At 34.5% G+C, this 16,233-nt stretch overlaps 1 protein-coding gene across 16 annotated transcripts in view; it reads left to right on the top strand.

Moving 5' to 3' along the window:
* Positions 1–16,233, top strand: part of MYO9A (myosin IXA) — a 279,561-nt gene that overhangs the window by 95,817 nt on the left and 167,511 nt on the right. For all 16 annotated transcript variants that reach the window (XM_067029270.1, XM_067029272.1, XM_067029275.1 and 13 more), the window contains 3 exons: positions 568–702; positions 10,037–10,158; positions 15,656–15,797. In XM_067029270.1, the coding sequence (XP_066885371.1) occupies positions 568–702; positions 10,037–10,158; positions 15,656–15,797 (399 nt within the window). The remainder of the gene's footprint in view (positions 1–567; positions 703–10,036; positions 10,159–15,655; positions 15,798–16,233) is intronic.

Here is a 16,233-nt window from a genome sequence, read left to right as displayed (position 1 = left end):
AAAAAATTTAAAGTTTTAACTTTAAGAAACCACATATTCTGATATCCAGTTTCATTTCTAGCCAGTGTAAGACTAATTAGACATACCTGTTAGCTTGATTCTTAGTGCAGAATTTTACTGGGATAGAGAAAAAAAAAAAAACTAGGAAAAATTGCATGATCCTTTTGGCATAACCAAGCATAGCTAGGAGTAACCTAGCTTTACTTTAGTAACCTTCTGACTTTCCAATAGCCTGTTTTTCCCTTCCCTCTCTCTTGGGTTTTAGAGATTTGTGATATTGAGGTAACAGGGCATTAACTCTGCTTTGTACATTTCTGTAAAATAATCAATGAATTACATGTGTTAAAACTTTGGATCTATTTTTATAATTAAGATAAAAAGAAAAAGATGAAGAAAACGAGAACTAACGTGCTTTTCATTTGTAGTGTATTTTGACTGAACACTGGCCCCCCCAAGTTTTCTTCTCTACTGCTGTTGAAGAACATTTTGTTACTTATATTGTGAATATTATTCATGAAATAAATTTGAACATCCTTTTTTAACCATAATTTTTTTCCTGTTTCACAGACTTTGTCTATTGGTGTTCTTGATATTTTTGGATTTGAAGATTATGAAAATAACAGCTTTGAACAGTTCTGTATTAATTTTGCTAATGAACGCTTACAACACTACTTTAATCAGCATATCTTTAAATTGGAGCAGGTGAGTACCTGAATGTGTATACACTTGCCCCCTTCCTGCTCCCTAAACCCTAACCCCCTTCACATACACACACATAAATTTTTGAGTCATAGTCGTGATAAGTATTTTAAGTGTTGTATTTCAATACAGATATTATTGACTTCATATTAGTGTAAGCAAATGACAGATCAGAGCATAGTTTTGGGGCCTTATCACACAGGGTTTTCTTTTTTGTTTAATAGGCCTCAAGTATTAGAATCAATAATATGTGCTTGTTTGACTGCACCTTTGAATGAAAAAATACATGGGTTTGTTTTGAATTTTTGTTGATATTTTTGATTTTTAATTGCTGCCATGGGCTTGGTCACTGTGTGTAATGTTAAGTTAGTTCGAGGATGGGATAAAGGAACTTATTAACAGAATCTCAAATCAGCTCAGAGTGTGGATACAAAGAAATAAGAGAGTGTAGAGAGACCAAAATGAGTAACTAGGTATTTCTTCTGAGAAGTTCAAGTTGACTGAATTAGTGTAGAAAGAGCAAGCAATTAGTGTAGAAAGAGCAATTTCCATGAGAATTCTTAGGGTAAATGCAGGGTTGAAGGAAACGTGGGCCCTTTCTCCAAGTCTGAATTCAGTAAAAAGTTGAGATTGTAGCCCAGAATTTCAGTTTGTATAAAAAGAAGCAGGGTTCACATTCACCTCAAAAGAAATAGTGAAGAAAATAAATGAACAGAAAACTACAACAGGTCTTTCCTGTCATTGAGGCTTGCCGTCCTCTGTCCTGGCTTTAAGCACTGCTGTTTTACTTAAAGAGTTATAAGGACTGATTAATATATGCACAAGCAGCATTAGTCTTGGCCATTTTGATGATTCCTTAAAGTTTTTAACACATGACCTTTTAGCTAGACTCCTTTATAGAGCTGTTAAAAGTATTATTTGTTATAATATCACCTAACATATATGTAGTGCTTACTCTTAAGTGGGTACTCTTTTTATTCTGGTGTTGCAAATGATGCCTAAAGCCTGTATTCAAAACACTCTGGCTTCATAATTCTTGCTTTTAATCAAAAGTTGAGCTGGGGTTGGTTTCTTTACTCAATCCAGTGTTCTTTTTACTAGATTATGCTAAATCAGTATTTTTATCTCCTAAATTGGCTGTGTGTATTGCAGGGGTGGAGGAATGCATTTTGTTGACAGCGTTTTGTATTTTTCAAAGAAAAGCATCAATTGCTCTGTGGATCATTAAACAGAAGACTGGTTAAATTGCTTTTGAAGGAGAAAGGTGTTCTCTTATTGTGAACTGAAATTATTCTTACCTTATTTAGAAGTCTAGATTAGCCATGAAGGAGCCACGAGAAATGCCTTACCTAAAAACATGTATAAAAATAAAACCTTAAAGTTGATGGAAAATGTGTTCAAAACTACTTGGTGGGTGATCCTCATTTATTTGGTACCCTGCATATATATCATAGTTGTGGGAAATGTGGTGGAATTATGGATCAAAAGACATAGATACTAAGGTATAGCTTTTTTTTTTCTTTCTTTTAAGTCTCAGTATTTTCTTCTGTTATTTGTGATGTAATGGGTAAGTTTTTGATGTAATTTATGGAAAGCTTAGAGAAAATTTATACCTTTTGCCACTCCATCTATTTTATTCTTCCTTTCTCTCCCTCCTCATGTTTTTCTACTTAAAATGGATTTGCTGGAAATAAGAGATTTAGTCAGTTTAAATATTGAGTGTTGTATTTATTTGTGTATCACTGATCTGGTACCTGTTATGAGATGGGTACTCAGAGACGATTTGTTAAATTCAGTTGAATACAGAATCAGTTAAGTAGATTAAATTTTTTGAAAAAATAAAACACAAATAAAAAAGTACCAAAGATGTTTTGGGAGGAAACATCTTGAAAATCTTGATTACTGAAGTTCATTTCTAAATTTTGCCCAAAATTAGTACATATGCACATAGGATGGGAGAGAGATGTAACAGGTGCCGTGCAGGATGATAGGTACTATAATCAGATATAAGGTAAAGTAGTGATATAAAGGAGGAAATTGATGAGAACTTACTGAAAGTCTGCAAAGATTTCCCAGGGGTGATTCTGGAATAGAGTTTTGAATAGAAAGTTGAGCTCACCAGACTGTCAGTGTGGAAAAGATATATTAAACAAAGGTAACAATATCTTTAAAACTGTGAGGCATAGAATAGCACAGCAGTTTTGATGAATTGGAAATGATTCAATATAGCTAAAATATAGGATATAAGGATGGAGGCAGGAAGGGAGATAAGTGTGATGAAATAGCCTGGGATCAGAGAGTTGTGCAGAGAAGATTAGAATTTTTCTTTTAGAGAATGAGGAGCTGTTTGAAGTATATTTAACAGAGGATTTAAATTGGAACTGTGGAAGATGGATTGAAGAGAGGGGAACTGGAGAGAAAGACATAATCCATGAGCCAGTTGAGGTAGTATGGGAGAGTGATTCTGAGTCCTGAATCAAGGTATTTGTGGAGATAATGTGGAATAAGAGACAGACGAAAAGAGGTTTCTGTGATTTGAAAATCTGTTTCCTGTTATCATGTGTAATACTGCTCTTTTCTTCTTTCCTTTACTTGCTCAGAATTATTCCTTAGGTCGTTGATTCATCAGTAAATCGAATAACAATTATGTATCAGCCACTGTTAGGCATTGAAGATAGACATTTTAGAGTTCAGGGATCTTACTGTGGAGTTCATAATCTGGTGGTTTGTTCTTTTGTCTGTCCCACTTCTGGGGATGTCAGACTAGGAAATTTTGATGAAACTTGCTTGCAGAACACCTAAAAAAAAAACTGAACAAAATATACTTGAAAGCATTGGAGTACCTTCAAATAAGTGAAGTTTTACAGGGCTTAGATATGTAAGCACGAAACCCAGGGAGTTGAGCCCAGCATTCGCGGACTGCGTTGTTCCTAGAGACGTTTCTTTTCTGGTAGAGGGCCACCAGATTCTGAAAGAGTCAGGCTTGAGAATCTGAGAAGCCTAAAAAGGTTTTCTCCAGATTAAAGAACAAGGAGGAGCCCCCGGGCAACTCCCACAGGCTTTAGGTTGAAGACCTCAATGGGTTATATCTTAGAGTAAAGGTAAAGTAGACACAGAAGGCATCATAGGCGCTGAAGCCCAGTTTAAAATAATCTCAGTTCTTGATTGGGTTAAAATATGTAGAGTTTCCAGCATTCTTAGCCACCTGCCAAGAGCAAATTCAGTCTCCAGTGGAGGAAGAAATCATTCTAGTGCTAATGTTATCTCTATACTTTTTCATATACAAGCATTCAGTTTTTAACTGAGAAGTTTGTTTGTTTTTTAAGACATACAAGGAAGGAAACCAACACGAATAAGAGCCAAGTGAGACAATAGACTATACCATAGGGGACCCAGATAATGATTTTATCAGACATGAACTTTAAAGTAACAGTGGTTTCAATAAATTTTTTTTTTTTTTTTTTTCTTGGTACGCGGGCCTCTCACTGTTTTGGCCTCTCCCGTTGTGGAGCACAGGCTCCAGACACGCAGGCTCAGTGGCCATGGCTCACGGGCCCAGCTGCTCCACGGCATGTGGGATCTTCTCAGACTGGGGCACAAACCCATGTCCCCTGCATCAGCAGGTGGACTCTCAACCACTGCGCCACCAGGGAAGCCCAAGAAATTTTTTTTTTTTTTTTTTTTTTTTTTTTTTTTTTTTTTGCGGTACGTGGGCCTCTCACTTTTGTGGCCTCTCCCGTTGTGGAGCACAGGCTGCGGACACGCAGGCTCAGCGGCCATGCCTCACGGGCCCAGCCGCTCCGCGGCATGTGGGATCTTCCCGGACCGGGGGCACGAACCCGTGTCCCCTGCATCGGTAGGTGGATTCTCAACCACAGTGCCACCAAGGAAGCCCAAGAAATTTTTTTTAAGTGATAATTTTATTAAAGAACTACACACTGTTTTAAAAAATCCTAAACTTAGGAAAATTTAAAACTAATTTAGAACTAAAGGAAAATTTAAAAAATTTAGAACTATAGTAGAGTGAAATTTAAAAAATTGGTTTTTCAGTTAGTTAGATATAGCTTAAGAAAAAATTAGTGATGTGGAAGATAGGCCAGAAGAAATAACAGCCTGATGAATAAAGCTAAAGGAGGAAAATACAAATAGTGTAAGAGACATGGGGCATAGTAAAAAAGTCTAACATGTGTAACAGGAATTCTGGAAAGATGTATGTGAAAGAGAGAATAGGATAGAAGCTGTATTTGAAAAAAGTGATGGCTGAAAATTTCCCAAAACTTAAAACACAAAACAAAAATATTTCAACAAGCACACAGTTGAGAAGCCCTGAGAATACAAAACAAGATAAGAACAAAGACAGCCATACAGTAAGACAAAGACAGGGACTTCCCTGGTGGCACAGTTGTTAAGAATCTGCCTGTCAGTGCAGGGGACACGGGTTCGAGCCTTGGTCCAGGAAGATTCCCACATACCATGGAGCAACTAAGCCTGTGCGCCACAACTACAGAGCCTGTGCTCTAGAGCCCTCAAGCCACAACTACTGAGCCCTTGTGCCACAACTACTGAAGCCCACGTGCCTAGAGCCCACGCTCCACAACAAGAGAAGCCACTGCAATGAGAAGCCTGCGCATGGCAACGAAGACTCAATGCAGCCCCCAAAATTTTAAAACCCCAATGAAAACAATATCTGAGAAACAGCCAGAGATGGGGGAAACAGTACCTTTAAAGAAGCAACAATAAAATTGAAAGTCAGTCTTTCAGGGGAGATAGTGGATGCCAGAAGACAGTGGGGTATTTTCCTTAAAACTGATTATTTGGGCAGTAACTAAATTATTCCCATTGTCACTAAGAGTTGCAGGAATGAATGAAAAGCAATGAACAATGTAAAAAAGTGGGTGAATCTAAGTGAATTTTAACAAAATTTGACAAAGATAAAAATATCTTTTGTGGTTTAATGTCTGTGTAGAACTAAAACGTGAGTACAGTAGCATTTAATTCAGGAAGGGATACAGAATTTAAGGTATTATAATATTTTTGCATTAAATGCCAAGTGATAGATTTTTTTCTCTGTTAGACATTGATAAGTTAAGAATGTGTCTTATGATTTTAGGATAACCACCAAGTAAGAAAATAATATAAAACTCTCAAGTTAATATGGGAAGCAAGTGAAGTAAAAACAACTCTAGTAATACAAAAGAAAGCGAGAAAGAGGAATAAAAGCAGTAACAAGAAAGCAGGACAAATAACAAATGCTAAGATGGTTGATTTAATCCCACAAATACCAGTAATTACATTAAATATAAATGGACTAATTACTCCAACTAGAAGCCAAAGATTGTCAGGCTGAATATAAAATAAGACTAAATTGCTCCTTCTAAGAGAGACTCTTTAAATATAAGCATACAGAAAGGTTAAAAGTAAAAGGATGGAAAAAGATTTAGCAAGCCTTAACAAAAAAAGAACTGATTTAACTGTATTAGTATCACACTTTAAGCATTGCTAGAGATAAAAAAAGTATTTGATAATACTAAGAGGATCATCAGTTCATCAGAAACTATACAATTCCAGATTTATAGGTACCTCATAATACGGCCTCAAAGTATATAAAACAAGAAATTGATAAAACTAAAAACAAACATATATTTGTAATTTTAGTGGAATATTTTAACATACGTTGCTGAATAGCTGATAGAACAAGCAGACCAAAAATTGGTGAGGATACAGAAGATGTAAAGCACCCAGAGAATTGGGTGGGTGCTTTTGAGGGTACCTAGTCCTGCCTCCCCTTGATTTCAGAATGCCAATTTCCATGGGTCTGAGGCCTATATCAAATAAGGATATAGAAGATTTTTGAGGCAAATACTTATCTGACATATATAGATAACTGCAAATTTACAAAATTTGCTTATATACTGGGCCATAAAACAAGGGTCAAATTTCACAGTTTTGAAATCACACAGATCTCAGTACCATAATGAATTTATATCAGAAACCAACAACAAGAAGATAACTGGAAAATACTTTATGATTAAAAATTAAGTAATGAATTTCTAGATAGCCTAGAAGTTGAAAAATATTAGAAAATATATTGAACTTAATATATTACATATTAAAACTTGTGACTAAAGGTGCACTTGAGTCACTAAAGAAGTGTGACTGATGATTTACTTAGAGGAATATTTTATAGGTGTTAGAAGATTTTAAGGTTGAAGAGCAACGGTTAACAAATTGGAAAAAGTTCAGCAAACTAAACCAAAGGAAAGTGGAAAGAGGGAAATAATAAAGAAAAAAAGATTAAATAAAAGTGAAAACAAATATATTATGGGAGAGGATCAACGGAGTGAAAAGTAATACTTTGAAATGACTAATAACATTGATATAACCCTTAAGAAATTGGTGTGAGAGAGAGACGGAGAGGGATATAAATAGCCAGAATTCCAATGATAAAGACCACATCATGGTGTATCCTACACATGTTAAAAAGATAGTAGGATATACTAAACTTCCTGTCTGTAAGCCTTATTAAATGATATGAGAAAAAACTTTTCAAAACTGGCACAGATGAAATACAAAGTTTAACTCTATAACTACTAAAGAAATTGAATATGTAATTAAAAACCTTTCCATAAAGAACGTTGTAAGCCAAAATGGCACCACGGATGAATTCTGCTGACTTTGAAAGAATTATTTTCAGTTTGTCATAAATTCTTATGTGGAATAGAAAAAAAGGGGACAATTCTCAACACATTTTTTGGGGCCAGGATAACATTGCTTTCTGAATCTGTGAAGGATATTATTAGAAGTGGAAATTGTCAATTTCACTCATAAATGTAGATTTTAAAATTCTAAACAAATATATATATCCAGCAAGATATATAAAAGGATAATACATCAGAACCAAATGGTGTTTTTCCTGTTGCATGTTACATCTAACCACCTATCAATTTAATTCATCTATTAACAAAACAAAAGAAAAAATTCATGGTGCTCTCAATAGAAATGTAAAAAGCATTTGATAAATTTACATATTCATTCTTGTCAAAAACAAAACAAAACCCTTAGCAAACTAGGTACATATAGAAGGGAACTTCCTGATAAAGGGCATTTACAAAGAAAACAACAGTTAATGTCAAACTTAATGGAAATACACTGAGTGATTTCCCACTAAGACTGAGAACAAGGCAAGGTTGTTTTCTAAGAATTTTTATCAGGAACACAGGCATGTGAGGACATCCAAATGGGAAGTAAACATAGGAAAAGATTTTTCACTTATTAGTCATTAGGGAAAATAAAATTAAAAACATAATTAAATATTCCTAAGCATTCACCAGAATGACTAAAGTGGAAAAGACTGACAATACAAGTATTAGAGAAATACTGTGCACTGGAAAGTCCCATACACTGGTGGTAGGTGCATAAATTGGTACAACCACTTTAGAAAGCTGTTTGGCAGTATCTTCTGAGATTATACATGTGTAGTTTATAAGCCTGTGGTTTCACTCCCAAAATGTATATAAATGTTCAACAAGAGTTTTATATAGAAATGTTCATAATGTCATTATTTTTAGTGGCCAGAAATTGGAAATAAGTGTAATGTCTATCAGTAGTCTATTGATATATATCAATATATCAATATAAATAGCTGAATACATTGTTCAGCTGTTGAGAACCAACAGCATTGGTTCTCAAAGAGTTGTTCTTCTCCTACCCCGATTGGTACCATCACCATCACCTGGGCACTCCTTAGAAATGCAAATATAGGATCCCACCCTATACTACTTATTCACAAATTCTGGGTTTGTGGCTTCTGTTTTTAACAAGCTCTCCACATGATTCTGTTGTATATTAAAGTTTGAGACTTAATCTCCATAGCCAATTTTGGCATACTTTTTCTGTAAAGGGACCAGACAAATCAGTCTTTTAGGTTTGGGGGGCCGTATGGTCTCAGCTCTGCTGTTATATTGAGAAAGCAGCCTAGACAATGCATAAATGAGCAAATGTTGTACTCCACAACCCCAGCCCTACAGCAATTAAAATGAATGAACTTTAGATGCATCCTACAATATAATGTTGAGTAAAAGAAAAAAAGCCAGATGAAAAGAATATGTATTATATGATTCTGTTTATATAATATTTATAAACAGGTAAATCTTATCAGTGGCATTAGAAATTAGAATAATAGTTAACTTTGGGCAAGAGAGTCTGAATCATCATTGGGAAAAGGGGATGAGAAGGGATTTTGGACTGCTAGTAATGTCTATAAAAATCCATATGCTCGTACTATATTAGTACACTTTTTATCCATGCTATGAAAAAGAATAGGGAACAAATTTTCTTACCACTGCTTGGGGGTGACCTTTGTATAGCATTACTTACTTGTGAAATTGTTAATTACGAGGAAAGAATTAAGCATTTACCTTTCCCAGTTAGAATGACTGTAGTTTATAGTAGGGTCCACTTTTTCTTTACAGGATAATGATAATACGGAAAGAATGATAAAATTACAAAATCACTATTTCACAAAACCACCATATTTGTAGAGAAGTATGCAGGTGTAATCAGTGAATACTGAAACCATCAGATGAACAGGATATTTATTTGGTGCCTAAATATCAGTGCAATGTAGAAACGTAATTTCTTTGTTCTCACGGGCATCTTTCTGACAGTTTAAAAGTAAAAGCATCACAGAGATGAATAAAAGAAGATTTCCTAGTATAGAAATTGAGGAAGGCCCCATCGGGGCTTCATAAGAGAGTCCTGAATAGTTGCTAGTATGTGAGCTTTGAGTTATTTAGTCTTGAAATTTGGGAAACTACCCTGCCCCCACCTTTTGAAAGGTGTTGTAAGTTTTATTTTGCCGAAGTTCAGTGTGTATGAATTCCATATGATTTATATCAGTGATCACTGGTGGTGATAGTTTTCCACTTTTCCCAGACATTGTTTCATTAAATTCATTGTTGACAACCCAGCAGTTCTTTTGATGGCTTAGAGTCGTGTGGGACAAATTAGGCTTTTTCATTTTATATTTTTCCTTAGTGCAGTCATCAGATAGTGTGGCTAAAACAAATCCAGCCCTAAATTCTCATCTGAGTGGAATCACAAATAGGAGTCTAACCAGAAAATTTGGTTGCATGTACTTTTAAAAGAAAACAGACATATCCTATATCGAGATTTTATACAAGTGAAATTTATACATTCTTCCATTGTGTGGATTAGTGATTTAAAAGAGAAAAGTTTAAGCTATTCTTTTAATCCTGGTACAAGCTTTTTAGTCCTTATTCTCACATTCCTGTTATTTTCTGCAAGATGAATATATTGTTAATATTTTATTTCCTAGGAGGAATATAGAGCTGAAGGTATCAGCTGGCACAATATAGATTATATTGATAATACCTGTTGCATAAATCTTATTAGCAAGAAACCAACAGGCCTGCTCCATCTTTTGGATGAAGAAAGCAAGTGAGTATGATTCTTTTTAGTTTTGTTATTGGCCATTTGGGCTTTTCATGTCTTCTTAAGCCCTACATTTTCTTCTTAACATTATTAAGTAAAGAGCCAAAGTTTCCCGTGTATGCCTTTTTTGTGTGTGTTTCTAAGAAAATTGGATGGACTTCACTATAGAACTCATATTTTCCTTGAGTTTTTCCAGATTTCTTCTACAGAGTCACTTTGATGTTAGACTTGTTGGTTTATATTTATTTTTTTGTTTTTGTTTTTTGTGTTCCTGTCTTCTTGAATTAAGTTTGTGTATGTGTGTTTTAAGAATGGGTTTATTTTTAATTTTTATTGGCATCTAGTTGCCAACTAGATGCCAATAAAAATTAACTTAAAAAAAAGTGTTTTTTTTCCCCAGTTAAAGAAGGTCCTTTTTATTTTTGCAGTGTCATTCCATACAAAAGCAATAGAAAGATAACAGTCTTAACAAGAAATTTACAATTGAATATTTGAATAGAAAATCTATACACATTATCATTTAAGCAATTTTACGTGGTAAATTAACTGATTGTGAAAAAAAAGGTCTTTCTAAGTCCTTCTGCTGTCTTAACTCTTGTAGTATTATAGGTAGAAGGCCTACTTAGTGCTATTTGCAAGTGGCAAATTAAGACTGTATAACTTACATAAAGCCCATTAACTTACCAGCTCAATTTAATATCTTTGACTATTCAGTGCTCTTTTAAAAAAAGTTTTATATATCAGATGTGTTTGTAGTTTTCCTGTTTTGCAGAAGAGAAGATAATAATAGATTCATGATATCTGCCATGGCTGTGCAGGTTTTAAGTGGCAACATATGCTAGATATTTGCCATCCCTTGATAACAGTGTTCAGTGTACTAAACTTATATGTATGCTTCAGAAATATAGCATCCTCCAGAGTGTTCTCAGTGCTCTATAAAGTATTATTTATAGTTTAATTATCCTAAGAGATGGCAAATCTAGAATTGGAGAAACCAAAGTGGTGAAGTATGTGTTGGTTTTCTGTGACTCTTTAGTGAAATATTTAGAAATTGAATTAGTTCACCTGATTCCTAGCTTAATATTATACTCATTAAACTACAATATAAAATATTAAGCATTTACTATCATAGGATGACTATATACCAGGTTTGTGTGGGACAATCTAAAGTTTATGCCTGTTGTTCACTTTAGTTATTAAAGGTGCCTACTTTTACTCTCAGAATATCCTGGTATGTATGGTAAGTTATACGTCACCCTGTTAATATGCCATAAACACAGAATTGCTACATAGAATTATAAAGTAATATGGCAGAATGCAAAATATATTGGAAAGGAGACTGCTAACAGTTACATCTACCCACTCTATCACCAGCCTATCACATTTATTGCCATTAATCTAAATGAAGTAAAATGCAGCCAGCACAAAAAATATTTTAATTTTATGTCCAAAGTCATGAAAGTTTCTTGTATTGCTCTGTCTGTCCTGAAACATACATTGTCTCTTATAAAATTGTAAGGTTATTAGTTCTTAACTCAGCCTACATACCTTACTTCTGGTGTATTTTATTTTGGAAAGCATCATAGGTGATTTTTGATATTTAGTGTTGAGAACCATTATGGTAGATATTGAAATGATAAGCAGTTCTTTTTGTTTGAGCTATATTATGGAAAAGAACAAGAAAGTTTAAGTAATCGAGAAAAAGATCATATATGTAGTAAATGATGGACTCAAGATTCAAACTCAAATATTCAAATTCAAATACCTGGACTTCAGGTATTTCTAACTAAGCTTTATTATTTTTTTAACCTGAGCTTTTGTTTTCCTTTCTTATTGAGGTAGCATTGGTTTATAACATTATATAAGTTTCATGTTTACAACATCATATTTCTACTTCAGTATACCCTACAGTGTGCTCACCACCAAAAATTTATTTTCTGTCACCATACAGTTAATCCCTTTTACCAGTTTTGCCTTCCCCCCTGCCCCATCTCCTCTGGTATATAAAAAACTAATGAACAAATGAAAACAAAATAAACGAATAAACCAAACAAAAACAAACACGTAGATACAGAGAGCAAGTAATAAGTGTGTGCTTTGAAGTATTGTCCTGTATTGCTTCACAATAATACTTAGGCTGTAGAGTCAGAAGTTCAGGGTTGTATTCCAACTCTATTAACTACCCTTAGCAAATCTCTTAATATCTTTGGTCCTCAGTTTTCTTGCATGCAAAAAGGAAATGATGATGATAAATTATAATGCTGTGTGCTGTATATCTTATGGTGGTTGTGAGCAGCAAATGAACTAGTGGATTTATAATTAAAACATGAATAGAGCAAAGGGGTTTTGTCTGGTCTGTTATTCTTTAAGCAAAATTTCATTGAGTGCACATCTTATTTTATAAAGACCATCTTTACCTGGTCAGTTAGTACCTCACATAAATGTAAATATTACCCCATGAAGAGAATGGCACCTCTTTGCTGTTACCCAAAAGCTTCTGGGGTTAAGCCACATGGCCAGAAATTACAGGGAGACAGACTTTGGCTCAATATAAGGAAGAACTTTCTAATCATTAGAGCTGATTAGCAGCTGCTTCATAAAGTAATAAAATTTCCCATTATAGTAATTATTTTGCATCATCTGTCAGGGTATTATTGTAGGTAGGAGATTGGACTGAACAATCTCTTAATTATCACTTCAATTATGCTTTTATATTAGTTCTCCATAAAAATTTTTAATAAACCATAGTATTACTTTCCTTTCTTTATAAGTCAGTCCGTCAGTCCTATTATTACCTCCCCTTGTAAATGCACCAGCTTTGTCTCTATGCTTTAACATTCCAGAAGATGCAAAGGAATGAGATATTTTCCCTCTGTCATGTACCTACGAAGAGAGGTTGAAAATAAATTAGTCTCATTTAGGAAGAGCTGTTTAGGGAATCACTTTGAGTATTTTTACTCTAAAAATATTTTGTTCTGTAGGGAATACATTACATGAAATATATCCTTAGTGGTGTTCCTGCTTCATTCAGTGTGTTTGTAGTGCTTTAGATGCATGGGTTGGAAGTTAGAAGTCTTATTTAATCTTGTCTTTGCTATCTACTGGCTGTTCAAATTTTATAAACTAGATTCTAAATGATGCAGTGTGGAATTTAGAAAGGAGGAATGGTGTAAGCAAAGTTAAAGAGTGTTATCAGTCTTTTCTGAAGTACTTAGTGTGATCTGCTGACAGCAGCACTGGCTGCACCTTGAAGGTTGTTAGAAGTACAGAATCTCATACTTCCACCCCAGATTTCTTTTTCTTTTTTCTTTTTATGTCCGCACAGCATGCAGGATCTTAGTTCCCTGACCAGGGATCAAACCCATGTCCCCTGCACTGGAAGTGCAGAGTGTTAACCACTGGACTGCCAGGGAAGTCCTACACCCCGGATTTCTTGAATCAGAATCTGCATTTTAACAAACTGAAGTTAAGATCAGAGCATTCATTTAAGACAGCATTTTATCAGTCTTGCCTGTTCATAAGAATTACCTAGGGGGACTTCTAAATAGTACTGATGTGTCACCGGTCTAGCATCAGTTCAGAAGAATCACAGGAGATGGGGAACAGGTATTGGTATTTTTGAAAGCTCCCAGAGGTACTTCTTATATGCAAAGAAACACTACTCTAAGGCTGCCCCTGCAGCTAGCCTTTAGGGAACACTAGATGAAGAGCTTTGAAATGCACAATATCCGCTCTGACTCTGTTCCAAGCCCTTTTGCTTGGTTATGTAGTATGTATCCACAAATGTTTGTTGAATGCAGGACATGTGGAGAGTTTTTCTTTCCATCTTTCCTTGTTTGGAATAAAAATTGTTCTCATATCTGTCCTCCTTCCTTTCAAAATTTGTTTTCTCCATTCAAAAGTAAGAGAAAAACAAATCATAAGTTTTTTGATTACTCAGAGGATTAGAAGGTAAATAAACCTTTACCTAAGAGACAATGAGGTGAGCATCCTTCCTGAAAAGAAGCATTCTGCTGTGGAGTAGTGAGGGGTAAGTTTGCAGAGGTTGGGTTGGTCTAGGCTTAGGATCTTGGATTCCAGTTTTCCAGAGTAGGAGAGGCACACAATTAAAGCACTATTGTAGGAAAATTTATTTTGATAGTTCCGTTTGGTGACATGAAACAAAGTAAAATTAGAATCGCTGAGCCTACTGTAGAGGCTGTTGCGGTACTCTCTGAAATTGTTTTAAGAGTTGTAATCCATTTTAGAATGGCTGAGAGTTCGGGATAGGAGAGGAAGAGCCTTGATAGTGGAGATATTTTGAGGATGGGATAGTATTTGAATGCAAAAGCAGGCCTAGTTGACTAGGAAAATGGCAGTGTTGGCAACATAAAAAAGTAGGTAACATTTATATCATCCCTATAGGATGTCAGCTAGTGTTAGGTGTTTTTAACTAGTGTTTAATTCTACTAGCACTGTGTTACCTCATTTTACTCATTTTATGTATTAACAAACCAGTTCTTAAAGAAGGTTGTACCTAGCTTGCCCAAGGTCACAGACAGAATTGGTAATCTAAGCGATGACTGTCTGACATCAAAGATCATTCTCCTTCCTGATTCCAATATGTACTATATAATTAACCATTTTCGTTGTAATTTTAGAATCATTTTTACGCATTAGATATCGTATTCAGCATCTTTACAATCTCCCGTCACATTATTTTTCAGTATTTCAGCTACTGTTAAATAAACCTATTCTCTGAAAGATACTTACCATGTCCTTTTTATTTGTCAGTGATTATTTTCTGTATTTGAAACTCCTACCCAACCTTTAATACCTAGCTCGTAATTAATTGCCTCCTTTATCTTCTGTGAACCTTTCCATTGTTCCCAACTAGAGATTTCTTTCTCTTCTGAAGTTTTATATGCCTGTACTACTATTATGTAGTTACTTCTTAATATTATTTGAACGATTCACACATATGAAGTGCTCATCAGTGAGTATAAACCCATTGTTGTATATTTGAAATAATAATAGATATAATATAAAGCTATACAGTAACTGGTGTAGGTAAGAAAATTACTACTTAATTCATACATGAAGAAAAAACCAAAAAATGACAGTGATTTAAAGGACCTATCCAAATTGAGAGATCATTCTCTTACTGCAAGTTCTTGACCCCAAACAACATATGATTTGGTTTTTATTATTCTTTGGGTTTTATGATACTGCAGCACACTGTGACCTAAGCTAAATATCCAAAGACCTGAGTTAATTTCTCGCTTCTGCCACTTGCAAAGCATGAGTTAGGCAAATCACAACTTTTGAGCTCTCATCTACAAAATAGGAATACCAATTCTTGTTTTACTCATTTTTCAGCTTGTTATGAGAATTTATTTAAGTGAAAACTCACTGTAATTTGCTAAATGTGTTAGATGGAAATATAATTAAAATGTATTTTAAAAAACTACTGTATTAACTGCTGCATCTTTCTTTAGTGTTTTTGTTTTTATTTTTAATTCAGCTTTCCACAGGCTACAAATCAAACACTGCTGGACAAATTTAAGCATCAACATGAAGAGAATTCTTACATTGAATTTCCAGCTGTGATGGAGCCTGCTTTTATTATAAAGCATTATGCCGGGAAAGTGAAATACGGGATAAAGGTCAGTAAATTTCTCACTGAATATGCCTTTAGGGCAGAGGAGTGTTCTTAACTATATCGCCATCCTTGTCACACTACCCTCTTTGTAGTTGGTCAATAACAGTGGGAGATAGTTTAAGGATACTACCAAAATTCACACTCTACTTTACAGTATTCTACTGTCATTAGAAGATGGTTTTGTTTCCTCCTGTAGCTAAAATTGATGTCAGCCCATTCTGTATGTAATAGTCTATTTATTTATATTGTTATTTGTTTTCTAATTTTTTTAAATTTAATTTTTATTTTAATTTTTATTTTATACTGGGGTATAGTTGATTTACAATGTTGTGTTAGTTTCAGTTGTACAGCAGGTGTATAGGTGTACAGCAGAATGGTTCCCATATAGGTTATTACATAATCGTAATAGCCTTTTTAGATCTGAAAGAATAGTTACCATC

Source organism: Kogia breviceps, chromosome 3 (assembly GCF_026419965.1).
Source record: "Kogia breviceps isolate mKogBre1 chromosome 3, mKogBre1 haplotype 1, whole genome shotgun sequence".
Taxonomy (NCBI): Eukaryota; Metazoa; Chordata; class Mammalia; order Artiodactyla; family Physeteridae; genus Kogia; species Kogia breviceps.
Note: the sequence above shows the minus strand (reverse complement) of the source record. Positions and strands in the feature narration are given on the sequence as shown.